Source organism: Rhyacophila brunnea, unplaced genomic scaffold (assembly GCF_057557595.1).
Source record: "Rhyacophila brunnea isolate RB1 unplaced genomic scaffold, BYU_Rbru_1.0 scaffold_22, whole genome shotgun sequence".
Classification (NCBI taxonomy): domain Eukaryota; kingdom Metazoa; phylum Arthropoda; class Insecta; order Trichoptera; family Rhyacophilidae; genus Rhyacophila; species Rhyacophila brunnea.
Genome location: NW_028232882.1, coordinates 20,000,001 through 20,019,027, shown reverse-complemented (window position 1 = coordinate 20,019,027; position 19,027 = coordinate 20,000,001). Strand labels below are relative to the sequence as shown.

The 19,027-nt window shown below is 34.2% G+C and overlaps 1 protein-coding gene across 3 annotated transcripts in view; it reads left to right on the top strand.

The window, feature by feature from the left end:
• glob1 (globin 1) overlaps nucleotides 1-19,027 on the top strand; it is a 142,247-nt gene that overhangs the window by 119,889 nt on the left and 3,331 nt on the right. For all 3 annotated transcript variants that reach the window (XM_085950012.1, XM_085950014.1, XM_085950013.1), the window contains exons 2-3: nucleotides 18,127-18,285; nucleotides 18,772-18,997. In XM_085950012.1, the coding sequence (XP_085806138.1) occupies nucleotides 18,127-18,285; nucleotides 18,772-18,997 (385 nt within the window). The remainder of the gene's footprint in view (nucleotides 1-18,126; nucleotides 18,286-18,771; nucleotides 18,998-19,027) is intronic.

Here is a 19,027-nt window from a genome sequence, read left to right as displayed (position 1 = left end):
AGCTTATTTTTTCTTCATTGTATGGCTCTTGTAAACTAGTGCTTAAGGCACGGATTTAAATCCGGGGGTTCTGGGTTCGATTTCCAGTGATGTCACAATTTATGTGATTTTCTCAAAACGTGACTGTTTGTTTGTTTCACTACACTACTGCGATTGGGCTTCATGACGTATTGTCATTTCAAAAAGAATATATATTTATAATCCATATTTACTAGCAAAGTATATTATATATTGGATAAAGTTACTTGTATTCACCAACAAAACGCCCGATTCGACAATTATTGTAAGTTACCTCTTGTATAGTACATACTCACTGCACTGGCGAAGGGTGGAAGCAGGCTGTTAAGATCCGACATAAATAGTACACATTTACTTTGTCAGTCATGCATATTTATTTTTTTCATTGAATTAATACTACAATATGCAGATAGTATTGGTTAGTTTTTAAAATTAATTAAGCCCTGCGCAACCAAGCCATTATTTGATAATAGTCAAAAAATAGTTGTCCATCTATAAAATATCTAAAATTTTGCCATTAAATCATACATAGTTTTAGATAGAAGAATATTTTTTTATCTCTTGTGGTTTGGTTTAGGCAGGGCTTAATGAATGTTAAAAACTAATCAACACCATATGTAATAAGTATTCTTAATTCAATGAAAACAAATAAGTATGACTGAAAAAGTGTGCCCTATTTTTATCGGACCGCCCATAGCACGCTTACTTAAACTATTACATTTGGTATAGACAGGATTTAATTGATTTTTTAAAACTAACACATTATTACACTAAAACTGCACATTATTGTCTTAATTTTATGAAAAGAAATACGTATGCCTGACAAAGTTTAGTTGTTCTATTGATATCGGATCTTAACAGCCTACCTCCACCCTTCGCCACTGTGTCATAGTATAACATAACAACAAACTAAATACGCTGTCAGCATATTGTGATGATAGAGTGAAAATGCGCCTTTACTCGAGCACACGCATGGCGTAGTCCGTTTGGGATTATGTCATTTTTTTACACACGATCACTCCAAGGAGATATCTATATGTCCCCTCTACGAGTCAGTGAAGCACTCGCCTTTAAAAGTTCGGGGAGGGGGGAATTAAGATGTTTACACATCAATAGCACAGGAAATGCATTACTATGTGTTAATAATATTGTAGTTCAATGACATGTATTATCTAACAACATAATGTAAATGTTAATTTGTGGTCTCCAACGACACTTCGTCTTTTTGTAGCTTTTACACCTGTGTGTTCTGCGGTCTCCAAAATATTACATCGATTAAATTAGATTAATAATATACCTATTTATAGGAAATACGTAAAATAATGTATTCTTTACAATAATTGTTCTATTGTTGCTCTTGCCTACCCATCTCTTGTTTTATAATATTATATATTTAATTGCATAACCTTTTTTTTTAATTATTAACAACCATGTCCTTGCTTTTTCGTACAAGGTGGTTGTTAGTAATTTTGAACAATCACAAACACCCAGGCTTTGATAAAAACACATACATATTCTGTCCTCAACGGGAATCGAACTCAGAACTCTCGGATGGAAGGCCAGCGCCTTACGCACTGCACCAGGAGAGCCACCAATTGCATAATATTATAATTATTATGAAGTTTTTTTTGTATTCATTTCAATTTGACAGCTAAATAATAAAAGATCCATGTATGCATTTTACAAAAAAAAGCATTAACGCTTATAAATAGTATTGCAATGCTATATTGATATTTGTATTTACAAATTATATACAATATAGATATTTAAAGCAGGCTTTTCCTGAATACCCGCGGTATATATATTTTTTTATTAATAATTAAACTATTCCACATGCAGTGCAAAATTATTTTATTTCATTGCACGCCATAGTTCAATCATTACATAAATTCAAATTTAAAACATCATTATGTATTTGATACGTGTTCTATCGGCATATTGATTGATATCATGGACAAAAATCAGTGCTCAGATTGTCGCAGATAAAAACAGATAAATGTTTCATGCGAATGCATATTTTTGGCACTGTGCCACAATATGATAAGATAATTCGTGGGTCGGGATGTGTAGTCAGGTAAGTCACAAAACAGCAAAAATGAGATATGAATGCCACTATACTAAAAAAAAAAAATCTTTCGTTGTGTGTAGTCATGTAAGCCGTACGTCTCACCATTGGTGAGATGCAGTTTCAGTCAAAACATATTTTTTATTTTACGGGGTGTGTACACAGTTAAGTCACATGAGTAGTCAGATAAGTCAACATTTTGTGTGACTTACCTTACTACTCATAGTTGGCTTACCTTCAAACGTCATACCTACTCAGTGTTGTTTTTGGTGAATTTAACGTATTTTTAAAGATATTTTGAGAAATATTTGAAAAAGAAATAACAACAGAACCTAAGTAAAATAGTCATAGGTATTATAATAAATTATGACTTATATAAATAAGTATGTGTATTATTTGTAAATAATAAAAAATATACCAAATTTATCGAATTTGATTTATTTAAATCTAAAAACACGTACATAATATCCAAATAAACAATCTTGCTTCTAGGTTCAATCACATACTCCAATAACTTGTATGTTAACGATTCATTGATAGCATAAAAGATCTTGATTTTAATATTCAAGAATTATTACAGTCTAATTTACCAACATTGAAGAACCACGCCCTTCATGCTCAAATAGTGCTTCCACGATTACACATCATAATGATGTTTTAACCTGTTACCCTCGTTCTCGATTGAGAAGTAATAATCACCAAAAATGTAACTTAAGGGATGATACAAAGCCTTCAGAAATGATAAAAAAGTTGCACGAAATACTGGAAAAAGTTACACAATAAGTACCTATAATGGATGTTATGAATACGAAAAAAAGTCGTATCAGACAAAGCGAACCATGAAAACAACATTTTCGCCAACAGTTTAATATTACTTGACTGTTGAACTGTTACGGAAACCAATTTGTAAAGGTTGTACACTAAAAACATTAAGTGAAAGTCACAATTTTTTGTTTTGGAAAAAAAAATGCGACTACTTCCGGTATACTTATTCAAGAATATGCAAGAGGAAAAATATCTCTAAAAGATAGCGAAGAAGATAGGCAAATATCTAAGACACATATTATACTCTCAATTCCATCATTATGAGAGTCATTACTCTAGAAGGAACTGTCAGAAAATACTTACCGCCACATATGACAATAACTGTGATGTATTCTCAATATTTGAAGAGTATTAGCTCTAATCCCATCAATATTCGTTTATACGCAGAAATATTCCCTGGCATGAACTTAACATTCAAACGGCCAAATAAGGATACCTACTTGCCAAACATACGATAAACTTAACTTAATTAAGAATTCCACCAACGATGAAGAAAGAAATAAAAATCATGAGGAATTGAAAGAGCATCATAACGAAGCTGACTTTGCATATTCAGCTAAAAAATTGTGATAAAAAGTACTTGCAAGATTCTTCTTGCCAAATTGTAACATTTGACATGCAGCAAAGTTCCCTGGCCTTTTACAAACGGCATTTGACAGTGCATGATTGTGATAATAACCAGGGATATTGCTATGTATGCCATGAAACTCTTGCTAATAGAAAAGCTAACGATATCGCTTCATGCCTGTTCAAATACTTAACCAAGGGGTACATGATAATATTAAGCATATGATCATGTATTCTGATAGATGTGCGGGTCAAAACAAAAATAGCCACGTAGCTGTAATGTGCATGATAGCAGTAAAACATTCTGAGACTTTAAACAAAATTGATCACACTTTTTAGTCCCTGGCCACACACATATGGAGTGCGATAGTGACCATCGCATAATTGAGAAGAAAAAAAAACATTTGGTGGAACGATCGAACATCCTCATGATTGGGCCAAATCAATGTGTGAGGCTGCAAAGAAAAATCCTTTTAAAGTCACTGAAATGACTCGTGCAATTACAAATTTTTAGAAAAATAGACACAGATGGGAATAAGTTTGTTTGGGGAGATGTTAAGTGGCTTCAATTCAACAAACACGAACCGGGAATAGAGAAATTTGAAAGAACTCTCGACGAAACGACTGCATTTTAACAAATTTCATATATAAGACGAGACAAGACGAAAGATTTGATAGACTTACTTCCATACATTTCACCGTATTATAGAGAATTTTATGAGTCACTTGAGACATCTGAGATAGTCAGCGATATTTAACCTGATACTATTGAAGAAATTCATACTGAAGTTTAATGATAACGATTAAACTTTATAATATTCAGGTTTGTGTGCCTTTTCATTACTTAAATAACATTAAAGTAAAAAAAAGTTGTAAAATGCTAATTTTAAATTTATATAATATTTTGTTCAATAAACCAATAAGATTTATGTATAAAACGTGTGTTTTATTGCTAATATTAGTCGGATTTACATGAAAAAATAACAATATTACTTTATGCGTAGTAAGGTAAGTCAATCATTTTTTGTGCAAATCCAGTTAAGTCAATTCCCTTTTTTTTTTAAACCAATTAAGTTTTAATGAAACGAAATAGTTAGAATACTTCTAGGACATATAATTGAAAGCTAATTACATGTACTTTGATTTGTTACCCATAAAAAAAACATAACTATAATTAGGGGAATGTGGGGAATTTTTTGAACTTTGTTTTTGCTATATCTCAAAATGACATTTTGTGACTTACCTGACTTCACATCCCGACCCACGAATTATTATTACTGAGTGAAAAATCAGCTTTTTTTAGGCCAGTAAGTTTGCCATATAATTAAGATATTGAGGTAGGTTCAATGCTAATTATTTTCATTTGAGAATTCAGATGGAACGTTTTACTAATACCACGTTTTTCTTAGCTAGTATTCTTGTTTGTCCGGTGGTTGGATATACGGCACAAATCTTGCAATCGATTTTTAACTAACTTCCCGACTAGCTAGACATTTGAAACTTTAAGAATATATCAGAACACGACGACAATGCATTCTTTTAATACTTTTAACCATTTTTAAGCAGAATTGAATTCATTTTCAGTTAATTCTGTTTTGTAACGAAAGTTATTATTGTTGGTTGCTAAGGGTATCCTAGCAACTAAATTATTAATATACTTAGACGTGCGTTACTTTGGAAATCAATATGAAATGTCAAAATGAAATTTCAGTATTCTATATTTATTCAGTATTTCTATCAAGTACAATAAAAAGTTTTTATTAATAGATAAATAGAATTGTAAAGTTTATATTATGATTCAACGTGGTATATAAAAAGTTCTTTTTATCTTGTAATTATTTTTATAAAAATTGCACGAAGTAAATCAAAATGAATATTTAAAAATAAATTTAATTATATACTTAAAGCATAATATGTAATACTTACCTTATTATATATAGTCTAATAATAATCAGCATTGGTTTCGTCCGCTTCAATGGGGTATCTTCAACTGAAATAACTTTAATTATAAATGTATTTATTTGGGTAAACAAAATCTAGCAGGCGTCACTGACTTCCGCATTTACCCCGCCACCCCCCCCCGCACTTTTCCGAGTACATTCCCATACCCAAATACTCGTACAAACGTGGCCTAACGGTCATAATTATTATGATCAGTATTGTCCGTTTGTGTCGTCCCCGCAATCATGTCTTTTAGACATGCCGCATCCGAATATTAAAGTAAACAATTATTAGTTGCACCAATTATGAGTGCCACGGGTCTTCCACCAGTCACAGGTCATAATGCCGAGAGGCATGTCCTGCACAGGGGATGACAGGACTTTAATAGAGGCTGCCCAGCGTGGCAGGTCGACCAGCTAAGTGAGATATACACACATCACAAATTTGCTCCAATAATAAAAAAGTGGCTATTTCGCTTAAATACTATTAAGATTATAAAATATGTACTACGCAATTTGATGTGATATGATAATTGATTTACTTAAATAATGATAAGTAATTCACTTGTCGAATTTGGGAAATGCTACTGTAGAGTAGTGGGAAGCACTTAACATTGGCAATAGATAGGAAGGCCTGCCAATGGCCCTGGCCTGGAGTCAGGATGTGTGGGCCATGCCGATGGGAGTGGGGACCTGACAGCCAAATCATCCGGGTCACAAGCCTCAGTCATGAGGTACTGACGAAGAATAGGATGATGTAATATTCCATTTACCTAAATAACTTATATCTTTTCCGTTTCTGGACGGGGAATCCCTTGTATGCTCACTTGCAACTCTATACTATATTATTTTATAATGAGATTGTTACAATGAGAAGAGAAACTGATTTCATATTAAATTTAGTTGACTGTTATGATGCCAGTCAGAATTTGTGCAGTGTTAAAAATATTGCATTTTTCATTTTTACAGCACAGGCTACGAAAGTTTTGGGCAGGCGCTGTGTTTCTAACTTTTTGTGCCACTCCATTAGGGCACCATTATGTCGACATAAAAAGTTTTTAAAAGTAATTTTCGTTATTACTGTCTATAATAGAACCCCATAATGGACGTATAAATATTAGTTAACGAAAAAGATGCGGGCGTGCGTCCGTACAGGGTGATCAGTGAATGTCAGTCGCTACACATACCACAAGACCACTAATCTTCAAAGAAACCCAAAAAAGTTATAAATTTAATGCGTAATCTAGTCCAATACATTTATATTATCGTCATATTTTATAGAGATATAACACTGTGACAAGGCCAGCGGCGATTTTCTTTGAGGAAAATGACGCAATCGATTTGTCAGAAGATTTAAAATGGGGCTCTCGAAACAATTCAAACTGGTCATACAATTATTAAATTATAACAGAATCTAAAAAAACGTAATAAAAAATGTTCTTACATAATGTAGTCTAAATGCTAGAAGACATATTTATAGTAAATAAATAAGAACTGTGTCATTCGTGGTAATAGGTATTCTATTCCTACGTATTTGATCCAGAGCAAAGACCCATACGTTAAACGAATGACGAAGAAAGTTTCCTCGTAAAATACAGTCTATTAATATAAGTGACGTGGCATGTATGTTCCCTCAATTTAAAAAATATTTTTTTACAGTAAATATGACAAAAGTCAAAAAATATTGTATTGTCATCAAAATATTCGTAAGAAAAATTATGACATATTATACCTATTAAATAATATAACATTCTGAATTATAAATTGCGCCGTAGGCGACTTTTTTATTATCCATGAATAAGTTTGTTAGACAAATTGTTTTTATTTTAATATTGTACCTTTATGACTCAGTTAATTTTCTGGTGACTGGTTCTTGTGACTTTTGCCACCTGAGTGCTTCGCACCCCTAACACCCCCGCTTGGCGCGCCTCTGATTAATAAAACCTTCACTCTAGGGATACTTATACTAAGCTCCGCCTGAGAACGATGAATGTTAATTTTCCTATTTAATGGACATTGGACACTGAGATTATACTACATATTTATCACTATCTAATAGCAGAGAAAATTCTTTAAATATGACCTGTATAAGTAATAATGGTTATTATCTGTTTAGTGGAAGCCAGCGGCAAACAAATTTTGAAAATATCCGATATACTGGATTATTTGTTAGGTTAGGTTAGGTATTATCATTCTTAAAATCTTGAATTTTGCCGAAATCAAATATGAAAATGGCCACTATTCCCGCCTGGCTTCCAGTAAACAGACTTGTACCGTAATAATTATACATAAACATATTAAATGCTATCATAATAGCATCCATGAAAAATAATAAAATATAATAATCCAATTAAATATTCCTAGTTTTATTAGCACATCTATTAAAACATAATGTTATGATCACCCGGTGTGCGCTCTGCGTGTTATTATTATTATGTGCTTTAACTTTTACGGCGGACAAAAAGCTTCGGAAACTTTTGGGCACTTAAAATTTCACAACTTTTAAGCCAGGCCTTACAGATTGTCACAATTGCCAACTTTATACAACCCACCGCCGCCGTAGTACCAAGTTTTGTAGAATGCCAATAATTCTGTAAAAAGTTCGACGCTATTTACACTCGCGTATGTAAATGCCACATTTTGACATTAACGCATTGCAAATGTCAACAATAACACCGATTCAATATTAATTTCATTGTTTCAGTTTGGTCGTACCTATATAGGTTACTTAAATTATATTATAAGTACTATTTTTGTTAGGCCTGGAATACTATCAGAGCTTAACAGTGGCGTCTCTAGGCCCTTAAGCATACTTAGAATACCTTTAATTTTACAACGTTTTTATTAGCTCGTATTCTTATTTGTCCGGTGGTTGTTTATCCAGTACAAATCTTGCAATCGATTTTTAACTAACTTCCCGACTAGCTAGACATTTGAAACTTTTAGAATATATCAGAACACGGTGCCAATGCATTATTATAATACTTTTAGCCATCTTTAAGTAGAATTGAATTCATTTTCAGTTAATTCTGTTTTGTATGAAAAATTATTTCAGAAGAAATCCGTAATCCTATCCACTATTATTGGTTGCTAAGTGGGTGGTCCTAGCAACTAAATTATTAATATATACGTGCGTTACCATGGAAATCAAAATGACATTTCAGTATTCTATATTTATTTGTTTGTTTTTTATTTATTTACTTCATATCAAGTACAAGTTTGAGCATATTGAGCATAATATTTCAACAGAAAATTTAAAAACGTTGTAAGTATATAAAAAGTTCTTTTTATCTTGTAATTATTTAGTCTCAAATTGCCTGAAAATTCGGTACCTACTAACCTATTTTATTATTTATTTTCGACTATCTCAAGTCAAACCTACACAAACAATATTTAAATCGACATACACACTATCTACTAGTGGCGAGGCGTGGAGGTAGGGTGTTAAGATTCGACATAAATAGTGCACACCAAATTTTGTCATTCATACTTATTTGTCGTCATTGAACTAAGTATACAATAATTCGCAGATGGTGTTGATTAGTTTTTAAAATTCAATTAAGCCCTGCCTAAATCAAACCATTATAGTTGAGATATGCTATGGGCGATCCGACAAAATAGTGCACACTTTTTCAGTTATTCGTTATACACAAAATATAACCTCTAAAAAATATTCTTCTATCTTTGAAATATCTAAAATTATGTATGGTTTAATGCCATAATTTTAGAGATTTTATAGATACACTAATATTTTTTGACTAATATCAACTATGGCGTGGATTACGCAGGGCTTAATTGAATTTTAAAAACTAACAAACACTGTCTACATATTATTACAGTCTTATTTCAATGAAAATTACACATTATAGTCTTATTTCAATGAAATATAATACGTTTGACTAAAAAAGTTCAGTATGCACTATTTATGTCGGATCTTAACAGTCTACCTCCACCCTTCGCCATTACACCCTCCGCCTTCGCCAGTACCTAGATACTCAAATAGTGATGGTTTTGGGTACATGAAGGTCTTTGACGCTGACAGGTTTGAAGGCACCCTTGTGAAAAATTAGTCTGGGTGATAAACCGCTAATATTACCTAATGCATTAAAATGGATATTGCAATACAACAATAGTTATGTTGTTAAGATTTTTTATGGTTTAATATTTTTTTAAGCTAAGATGTCGTCGATACTTTCTAATGAAGTGACAGCATCGTCTGCTTCGTGGAAAACCGCCACTGCTCTCAAATGTTATAATATTTGTATTAGTGTCTTTATTCGTCGCCTTTTATGTTGCAACATAATTAGGGGAACTTGCCTTTGGTTCCGGTTCCATTCCCAGCTCTGATTAATAGGTTTTGAAAGGGCGCCATGATAGTTGTTCGCTCTCCCCATTGGAAAGCTATAGATATTAGGCCAAAGGCTCAATGTTTCTAAAAAAATACCCGTCCAAAATCAAGGCTGAGAGGTTTTTTAGCTTTCCTACTAAAATAATTCCAGTGAATTCGGATTTTCATGCGATTTATTTTCTATATAATATATTTTTTGTGAACGTTGTAATAATCTATTTCCATAATATAATATTTAGCATAAACTCTCATTTTTGAGGCTTTTTATGTTTTTTTTAGTCAAATAGTATTTAGCAATGTTCAATAAAATTCTACAGCTCAATAAGAAATCAATCCAGTCATTCTCGTATATAATTACATTAATGATTGTTCTCCGAAAGGGTTATTCTATTTCAGAATTTTGAATTCAGAATTTCACATTCATGAATTTTGACGAGATTCAGAATTTCACATTCATGAATTTTGACTAGTTTTATAATATGTATTGAAGTATAAATAACTACAAGATAAAAAGAACTTTGTATATACAACGTTTTTAAATTTTCTGTTGAATTATTATGCTCAATATGCTCAAACTTGTACTTGATATGAAATAAATAAAAAACAAACAAATATAGAATACTGAAATATCCACATTTTTCTTTTAGTTTTGCAATTAGTTTTGACATTTCATTTTGATTTCCATAGTAACGCACATATATATTAATAATTTAGTTGCTATGACCACCCCCTTAGCAATCAATAATAGTCTTTTACTTTTTACGGATTTTTCTGAAATAACTTTCTATACAAAACAGAATAAACTGCAAATAAATTCAATTCTGCTTAAAGATCGCTAAAAGTATAAAAAGAATCCATTGGCATCGGTGTTCTGATATATTCTAAAAGTTTCAAATGTCTAGCTAGTCGGGAAGTTAGTTAAAAATCGATTGCAAGATTTGTACTGGTCAAACAACCACCAGAAAAACAAGAATACGAGCTAATAAAAACGTTGTAACAAAAAACAAATGTCTTTGTACATATTAACCCCACCATGTTAGGTTTTTGAACTTTTACTGATTGAAATAAAATAACATGTGAATTTAAACTAGTCAACGAAATTCGAATTCACAACCTTGCAATTAAAAACTTTGCTGGTTGCAATAACTTTTCATTATTATTTTTAAATTTTTTTATTACTTCTGCTTCTCGTATCATCCTATATTGGAGGTCGACCATCGCTCTATCATTTAGTTCATTATCAGGTTCTTGAGGCGATGTTGTTCTCTACTACGTGTGCCGTTGATATTTCCTTTGATAACGAGTTGGAGAATGCTATATTTTTGTCCTCTTATACTGTTGGCGAGTACCTACTGTAGTCTATGGTCTTTGAAAATACAGCTACATCTGAAAAACCTCCACTTTCAGTGACATTTCTTCATTTAGCTTTCATTTACGTCCATACATCCATGCCAAAGAAAAGGGGAAGATGCGTATTTAGATATTGTCATTCAAAATACATGACGTGAACTATTTATTTGTTCTACAAGATTTCTTCTTTCGACCATGTCCGATCCTAATAGGATCATATGGGCCCCCACAGAGTGGAGGTTTGTATCAACAGATTTTATTTTTACGAGAAATGGATGTCAGCCACTTGCTCAACCTATTAGGTCCATACTCTGACTCATACACAAATTGAAAAACAATATGTGTATTTGCCAGACCCAGGATTCGAACCTGGGACCCTCGACACTGTAGACCGGCGCTTAAGCCACGTGGCTATCGTGGGTGTAAGATACAAGATTTAAGAGTGTAATATTCTCTATTGAACTCACATAATTCGGAAACACATTAGAAACATACATATTAGAAAAAATCTGGTGCCGGGCGGGACTTGAGCCCGCATCCTTCAGATTGTTCTGTAATCTGTTATATTTATAATACACTCCTACATTTACGACAGATGTCGTTGGCAAATTAGATTACTTTTGTAGAATATAAAATAATTATTATATAAATACGTCAATATGCAAGTAAAATTATTTTCCTTAAGAAGGTAGGCTTTAAATAATTGCCTAGTGTAGAGTTTTCGCCACTGTATGTTTCCGATGTCTTTCCGCATTATGTACGTTTAATACACGTGTGCTAAATTTAAGATGTGCGCCTTAAATGTGTTTTTTGATGCTAGGATCCCGTTAAAATATTTGTGCAAATAATAATATTATTATTTTGCAACGCATGGCACACAAAATATCTCTCTGAGTTAATTTGATCTCATCAAAATAATTATCACGCACCGTGTTCACACGAGCTTTCATTTTACGGGAAAATGACAGGTACCAACGTTTGTTTGGTTCGCAGAGACGCTGCTATTCGCAAACATTTATTTTTTTAATTTTAATTTATTATATTATCATTCAATTAATATTTTTTTCTCACCGTGATGCAAGTGAATGCAGTGATCCAGTCTCAGTCTCGTCATTATTCACAAATCACAATACATACATAAGTAAATACATCATGGCCCCCAAAAGGGGGGGCTGACAGGGCTCTAGACTGGGGGCCCGGGCTTAGGAAGGGCCCGGCGTGGCGGGTCGATCACTTAAGCGATATAAACACACACTAAAAATTTGCGCTAATAGTAAAATAGTAGCTTGCGGCGCTATTTCACGAGTGAAATTTTATTTTATAATTATTTTTAGTCTGTTTTCTGGCTAATAAAAACGACTATTATTTATCCAATATGGCGAAAGGCCGCACGTTACTTGGCTATCACAAAAGGGGGTCGCGATCATTGCTTCATAATATGATACCCTGCCGACAATTCAAGTTGATTTATTTAAAAATGCCAAAAATCTCGGAAAACCCAGAATACTATTTGGGGATCACTATTGTAGAACATTATACAGATCTTAACCTTAGCGATAGGTAGAGGGGCCCGCCAAACATCTTGACCTGGGGGTCTGCTTCAGGATATGCGGCCCATGAGATACATCCAGCAGTTATACCTAACAATTTAGTATTTGGAAAATAGTTTTCATGAATTTATAATATTAAACAGGAATAGAACGGAAATAGGTGAATTACAATAACAAATATACATTTAATCAAAAGGTTTAAATATATATATATATATCATCATGATAAGCCGGCAGTGACGTCCCTGGGCAAAGTGCCGGCCTTAAGCAGACTTCGATTGTCCCCCCCCCCCCCCCCGCGGTTTATCGTATAGGAAACATTTTCACAAGGGTGCCTCCAGTGACACAAACCTTCACGCAACTAAAGCCGCCACTGTTCGAGAGTACGTTCCATAGAAGCCGTCTGATTTTATTATCAGTAGACGGTGTGTATGTTGAGTTGGGTTTCGGGAATTTTCCGATGGGAATTTTCGAGAAATTTTCGAGATTTTCCATCCCGAATCTCGAGAATTGAAATTTTTAACATTTCGGGAAATCCCGGATCTCGAGAATCTTTTCTCGGGATTCGGGATTTCTTTATTATCAAATATTAATTGAAAAAACGATTTTCTATATGAAAAAAGTGGACAGAAAACACAAAACGTTCAAAGATTGATCGGGGTATTTAACACAATTAAGCCAACATCGACTCAAAATGAGCGCAATTTTTGCAACATCAGGGAATTTTGTATCTCAAAAGCGTACGCGATTGTCAGATGCAGCGATTGACAATCTGTGTTTTTAAAATCCCATTTTAATAAGTAATGTTTTTAATTATTTTTATTTTCCTACTTCTATATTGTTTGTCTTCTTACATAAATAAAAAATCACATTTTTTTGGAATGTGTCTGTTTTTACACTGATTTTAGGATTTTTACAGGTTTTTTTAAATTACCCGATATCTCGAGAATTCCCGAGAATTCTTTTCTTGAAATCCCGAATCTTGAGAATTCAAAATTTCATCATTTCAGGAAATCCCGAGTCTCGAGATTGAGATTTTCTCGGGAAATACCCAACTCTATGTGTATGCCAATTTAAAGATTTTTATGTCTTTGTCTATTTAAGATACTCGATTATTAATAATAAAATAGTACCTAATGAATTTTTAGACAATTTGAAACTAAAATTAATAGGGTCGTCACTGAGTCTACCAGACCTATCTTAATATTGAAAAAAATCGTAGAAAAAATAGTGTAGGTATACTTGATCAATGATTATAAACAACCGATACATGACGTAAGCGCAGCTGAAGGTAATTCGAGGCAAATATTGTCCAAAATGGGACTGTTTTGTAAAGCATACGTAAACTTTTATTGCGGGACTGAAACTAGCAGTAGGTCCGTAAAAACTTTAGGAAGCCTGCAAGCCGCGCTGTCCCGCAGGTAGAATAAATGATTTTCCCCAGGTGTGCTTAATTATTCACGGGGCCCCATTCCCCACTTCCAAAGTTCCACTCGCGCCGAAAACTCGCGCCAAAACTAAAATGAAAATTGCTTTGAGTTTTCCATACGCTTCCCAGTGTTACCGTGACGGAATGCGACGTGTATTATGTACCCAGCAGCCAGTACCATCGATGGCTCGGGGGAGGTGTGGGGAACCTGTGGCCTTGCAGGTCATTAGTTGCGGTGTTTTGAATGAAACGAAATTTTGCAGATTAAATCCTTTTATTTTTTTGTTTGTATTGTTTTACATTAAAATTAAGCAAATATTTTAATTCTTTTCTACAAAAAACATTCACGCTTTTAAATTATTAACAAAAAAGTCTGTTAATTATATTGCTGTAACGTTAAATTGTATATATTCTGTAGGAAGATGTAGTAGTACTACTGACTGTAGTAACACCCACGATGGCCGCGTGGCTTAAGCGCCGGTTCCAGGATCGAATCCTGTGTCTGGCAAGTACACATATTGTTTTTCAATTTGTGTATGAGTCAGAGTATGGACCTAATAGGTTGAGCAAGTGGCTGACATACATTTCTCGTAAAAATAAAAATCTGTTAATACAAACCGCCACTCTGTGGAGTCCCATATGATCCTATTAGGATGGGACATGGTCAAAAAATATGTCAAAACACGATTTGTCCGTTTTTTGGAAAATTGAGTTATATACCTTCAGGCTCGTCTCAATCAGATCTTTAAGATATAAAAATATGGTATGTAATTAAAAAATAACAATTTATCTTTCAATTCACAGCTTAAAGATCCTGGCCGGGGGCGCTTCAGGATGTGGGAGGGGGCGTTGTCTAAGTCAGGGATCGAAATGGACCGGAGCGCACCGTAGTGCCATTCCGGTTCATGAGATTCCCAAAATTATCGCTCCGCCTCGTGGAAATATATTTTAACCGTTTGAACTGCAAATCAAATACACTCATTTTCATAAAATATACATATAATTAGTATCCATGTTAAAACGCTCCGGTTCGTAATTTTTCCATTTCGAGCGCTGGTCTAGGCGCATCTTTCGGGAGCAAGGACACGACAAAAAAAGAAGACAATATAAAAACCTAAAAAAATAGTAGGCAACTTCATCAACGAATAACTCATGGGAAGCCATAAGAAATTATGATCATCAAAATGTATCTACGCCTGTTAGAACCTAACTTGACACATAAATCCGTCCAAAGCTATCTACCGTGTTTAAAATTAAGTCAGGTAGCTGTACCAGTGGGTCTATTCTATACTTATCGAACACTAAATTGATAAATAGTATCAAACTTAGGGTAGGTTTGTATCAAAATATTAGCACTTATTGTAGATAGTAAGATAGGTGCTGTTAAAATATAGCACTTATTGCAACAATAAAAACCGGCTTCGTGTAATTGTTACAATAAGTGCTAATATTTTGATACAAACCTACCCTAAGTTTGATAATATTTTTCACATTATCACTTTAGCGGTCGATAAGCATAGAATAGACCCACAGGTAACCTAACGTAATGGATAGTTTCAGATTTTCTATAGGATTAGTTATAAACCCATTCACTCAAACCCTTAACATCTAACTCTAAAATGAGCAGGGCGAACATATTGAATTGAAAAATATAGCTAGAGCCTTAGATCTAGGGCCTAGGCCCTAGGGGTGGTGGTGAAAGTATGACACGCGTGCCACTAGATGATTTTGCATGGCACGCAAATGTTTTATTTTAAGAGGAAAAAAACCTATATTAACAATAAATGACAGATTGAATTGTATAAAAAATAGCAGGTAAATACAGTAAAAATATATATAATTGGATAGGTCGGTCCTTAGGTCTTGTCCACATGGCGCGTTTTGACTCCCACGTAAAAACACGCGCGCATTCCAGGAGCATGTGATCTCATTGAGCGGTCCACGTGTAATCGCCGCGCGCCACTGTTCGCGCGCGGTCGAGGTACATGTGACTCACTGAGCTGTCCACGTGCAGTCACGGCGAGACACGCGCCATGTGGACAAGGCCCTAGACTTTATGCGTCACATATAATATTATCGCACTAACTTCATCAGGCGGCGGGGGAAACCGTTCCACACACCTCTGATTTTGATCGATTTACAACGCTTGAGACCACTGTAGCAAGGGAATGCCTGATCTGATCGGAGCAACTTTCGTGTCAATTTGTCCGTAAAGAATACAAAGGAATACAGTAAACAAAAAATCATTTCTACCCACAAAAATGGCTGTACCAAATAAGAAATAAAATCAAGGAGCTTGTAGTAGTAATTCTGGCAGACAGTTTCAAAATCGGTGTTCCGAAATGTGTGGCGTAATTGAAAAAAGTGATAAAGCTATATGTGTACTATGTTCTATGAGTAATATCTAGAATATCATATTTTTTTAATAGAATTCTTATAAACCATTTTTTTCTCCATGAAAAACTGCTTGGCACGTTCTGCAGTCGAAAAATAATATCTGAGAGATTTTGGTACGCGTACGTAAAAAGGTTCGCTAAGCCTGCCCTAGAGTATAATAATTATTGACTCTACTGTCAGGGTGTATGTATAAACTCATTTACTTAAGGCCGTATGGATACTATCCATGGCTTTATCTGACTAACTTTTTCTTAGGTATGCTTACATGGTGTGATATAAAAGTTAGGAAATACTGTAGGTATTTGGTTATTACTCTTCTCGACTCATACGCGGTGTAAATGAGACATTTATCATTTTTGATATTGTTGATTTATAAATGTATTAGAAAATCAGGAGCATCAGTAGTTTGTTCAGTCAAGGTGCAGAAGTAATCTGTCATTGGTAATGCCAATTGGGGAGGGCAATACCTCGGCATATTAAATTCAATACATTTTATTGATAATTTTGTTTTAAAACAATCAACACGAATCTGAGAAAATTAAAAGGATTTTTTATAATTTAAACAAAATTTCACAAAAAAAAAAACTTAATAGAAAATGCGGCTTTTTGGAAGTCAGATGTTTATTACAACATCGTATTTTATGGATACCTACTGTTATAATAATAACAATAACCATGTTTAATGAAATCGCTTTGGATATTGATATATTCCACTTACGTGAGGTGAATGTAGGTGGACATTGTTTTATAAGTTTTTAACACAGGGTCTATCGATAGATTTTATTACTTATTGTATTATTAAGTCACATTTCTCTGTATTTTTATTTTTAAAATTGTTAACACTTATTTTATGTCATGTCGTGAACGCTTTGACTTTGTAATTTGTTATGTTCATTATATGTAAAATAAATAAATTTGATTCGATTTGATTTGATTTAATTTAATTTGACAAAACAATTTTTGAAAAATTGATTTCATAGAAAGTATAAATGAATATTTAGCGCCTCAGACTTCTCCAATTGGTCTGGCTGTCACAACGCACAGCGCACACTTCCGCTGTACATATTATGTAATGTATTAACACCATCATCATAAGTAGCCCAACAACCAAGGGCGGATCCTAGCCTCCTCCAAAAACTTCCTCCACCCCCTTCCCTTATCCTGGACCAGTGTCATCCAGGTGTCTACGCCGGCCGCTCTAGTATCTACATTTACACCGTCCAATCGAGCTCCGACCGTCCGGTCTGGAATTCAGGATTCCCATCGGCTGTTGAACACCGTCAATTCTTGCTACATGGCCCGCCCATCGGAGCCTGCCAGGTCTAACGAATGCGAAGACACACTCTTCTTGGGAAAGGTTGTAGAACTCCAGGTTGTGCTGAATACGCCATTATTCTCCTTCAAGTATGGATCCATATATTCTAGGTAGCACCTTCCTCTCGAATATATCAAGCGGCCTTGGTGAGAGTCCAACACTCCGACCCATCGATCAGTGTCTTTTACATCTAAATTGTTGTACAACGGGAGAGGATGAGAGAATATAGCTGATTTTGTAGCATCCGTTCGCTGTAGTACCTATCCTACACCTACCAATCAATGTATAATACAATATTAATGTGATTTTGTCTTTGTTTCAGGATGGGTGCCTTCATAAGCTACCTTTGGTGGGGCGGCTGCGATGCTGATGAAGTGGACGCGGAGTCAGGGTTATCGAAAAGAGACATTTACAATGTCAGAATTTCTTGGAAGAAGGTGACTGCAGACTCTATAGGATCCGGAACAGAGATATTAATCAGGTAAAGCCTAAACTCGTCAAGACACTCCTAAGTCAAAGCAAGCCTAATTCACAGAATTTCCTAATCAAGTCCAGGCCCGTACCATTTTTTTTTTAATTTTCAAAATTTTATAGAAGGAACATCTTTTATGCAGAGGTGCAAATTCTTTTTAATTCAGGACACTACGAATTATTGGTATTGATTTCTAGATTAATGTCAGATCGTCGGTAAGCGATATCAGTCCTAGGTATCGGTCCTTAGAGTTCCCTGTTTAAATCTAAGATGTAATAAGTATATCAATGGATTTGTCTCTATATCATAAAAACACTGTATTCAGGAGCTTAAATCGAGGTTTTTGTCTGAAAAATACAATATGGTCCATTTTATGATATATCTATGCCCAGGTTGAAAAGACGAGCAACATGTAAAACCTAAATTACGGTGTCATTAAGAGTTTTCACTATCTTGACATATTTTTTAATCTAACATTGTCGTTTCTCATTGCAGGTTCTTCTCTACATATCCAGAGTATAAAAAACACTTCAAAAGTTTTAAGGACAAGCCGACAGAAGAGCTCCGATCAAATAGACAGTTCCAAGCGCACTCACTGGCCATCATTACATCACTCACATCTGTGATAGACCACTTGGACAAGCCAGACTTGGCGCTCGTCATGTGCCAAAAAATTGGCCAAAGTCACGCTGTCAGAAAGATATCAGAGAAGCAATTTAATGTAAGACAATGGTTTTTCTTCCTTTTTTCT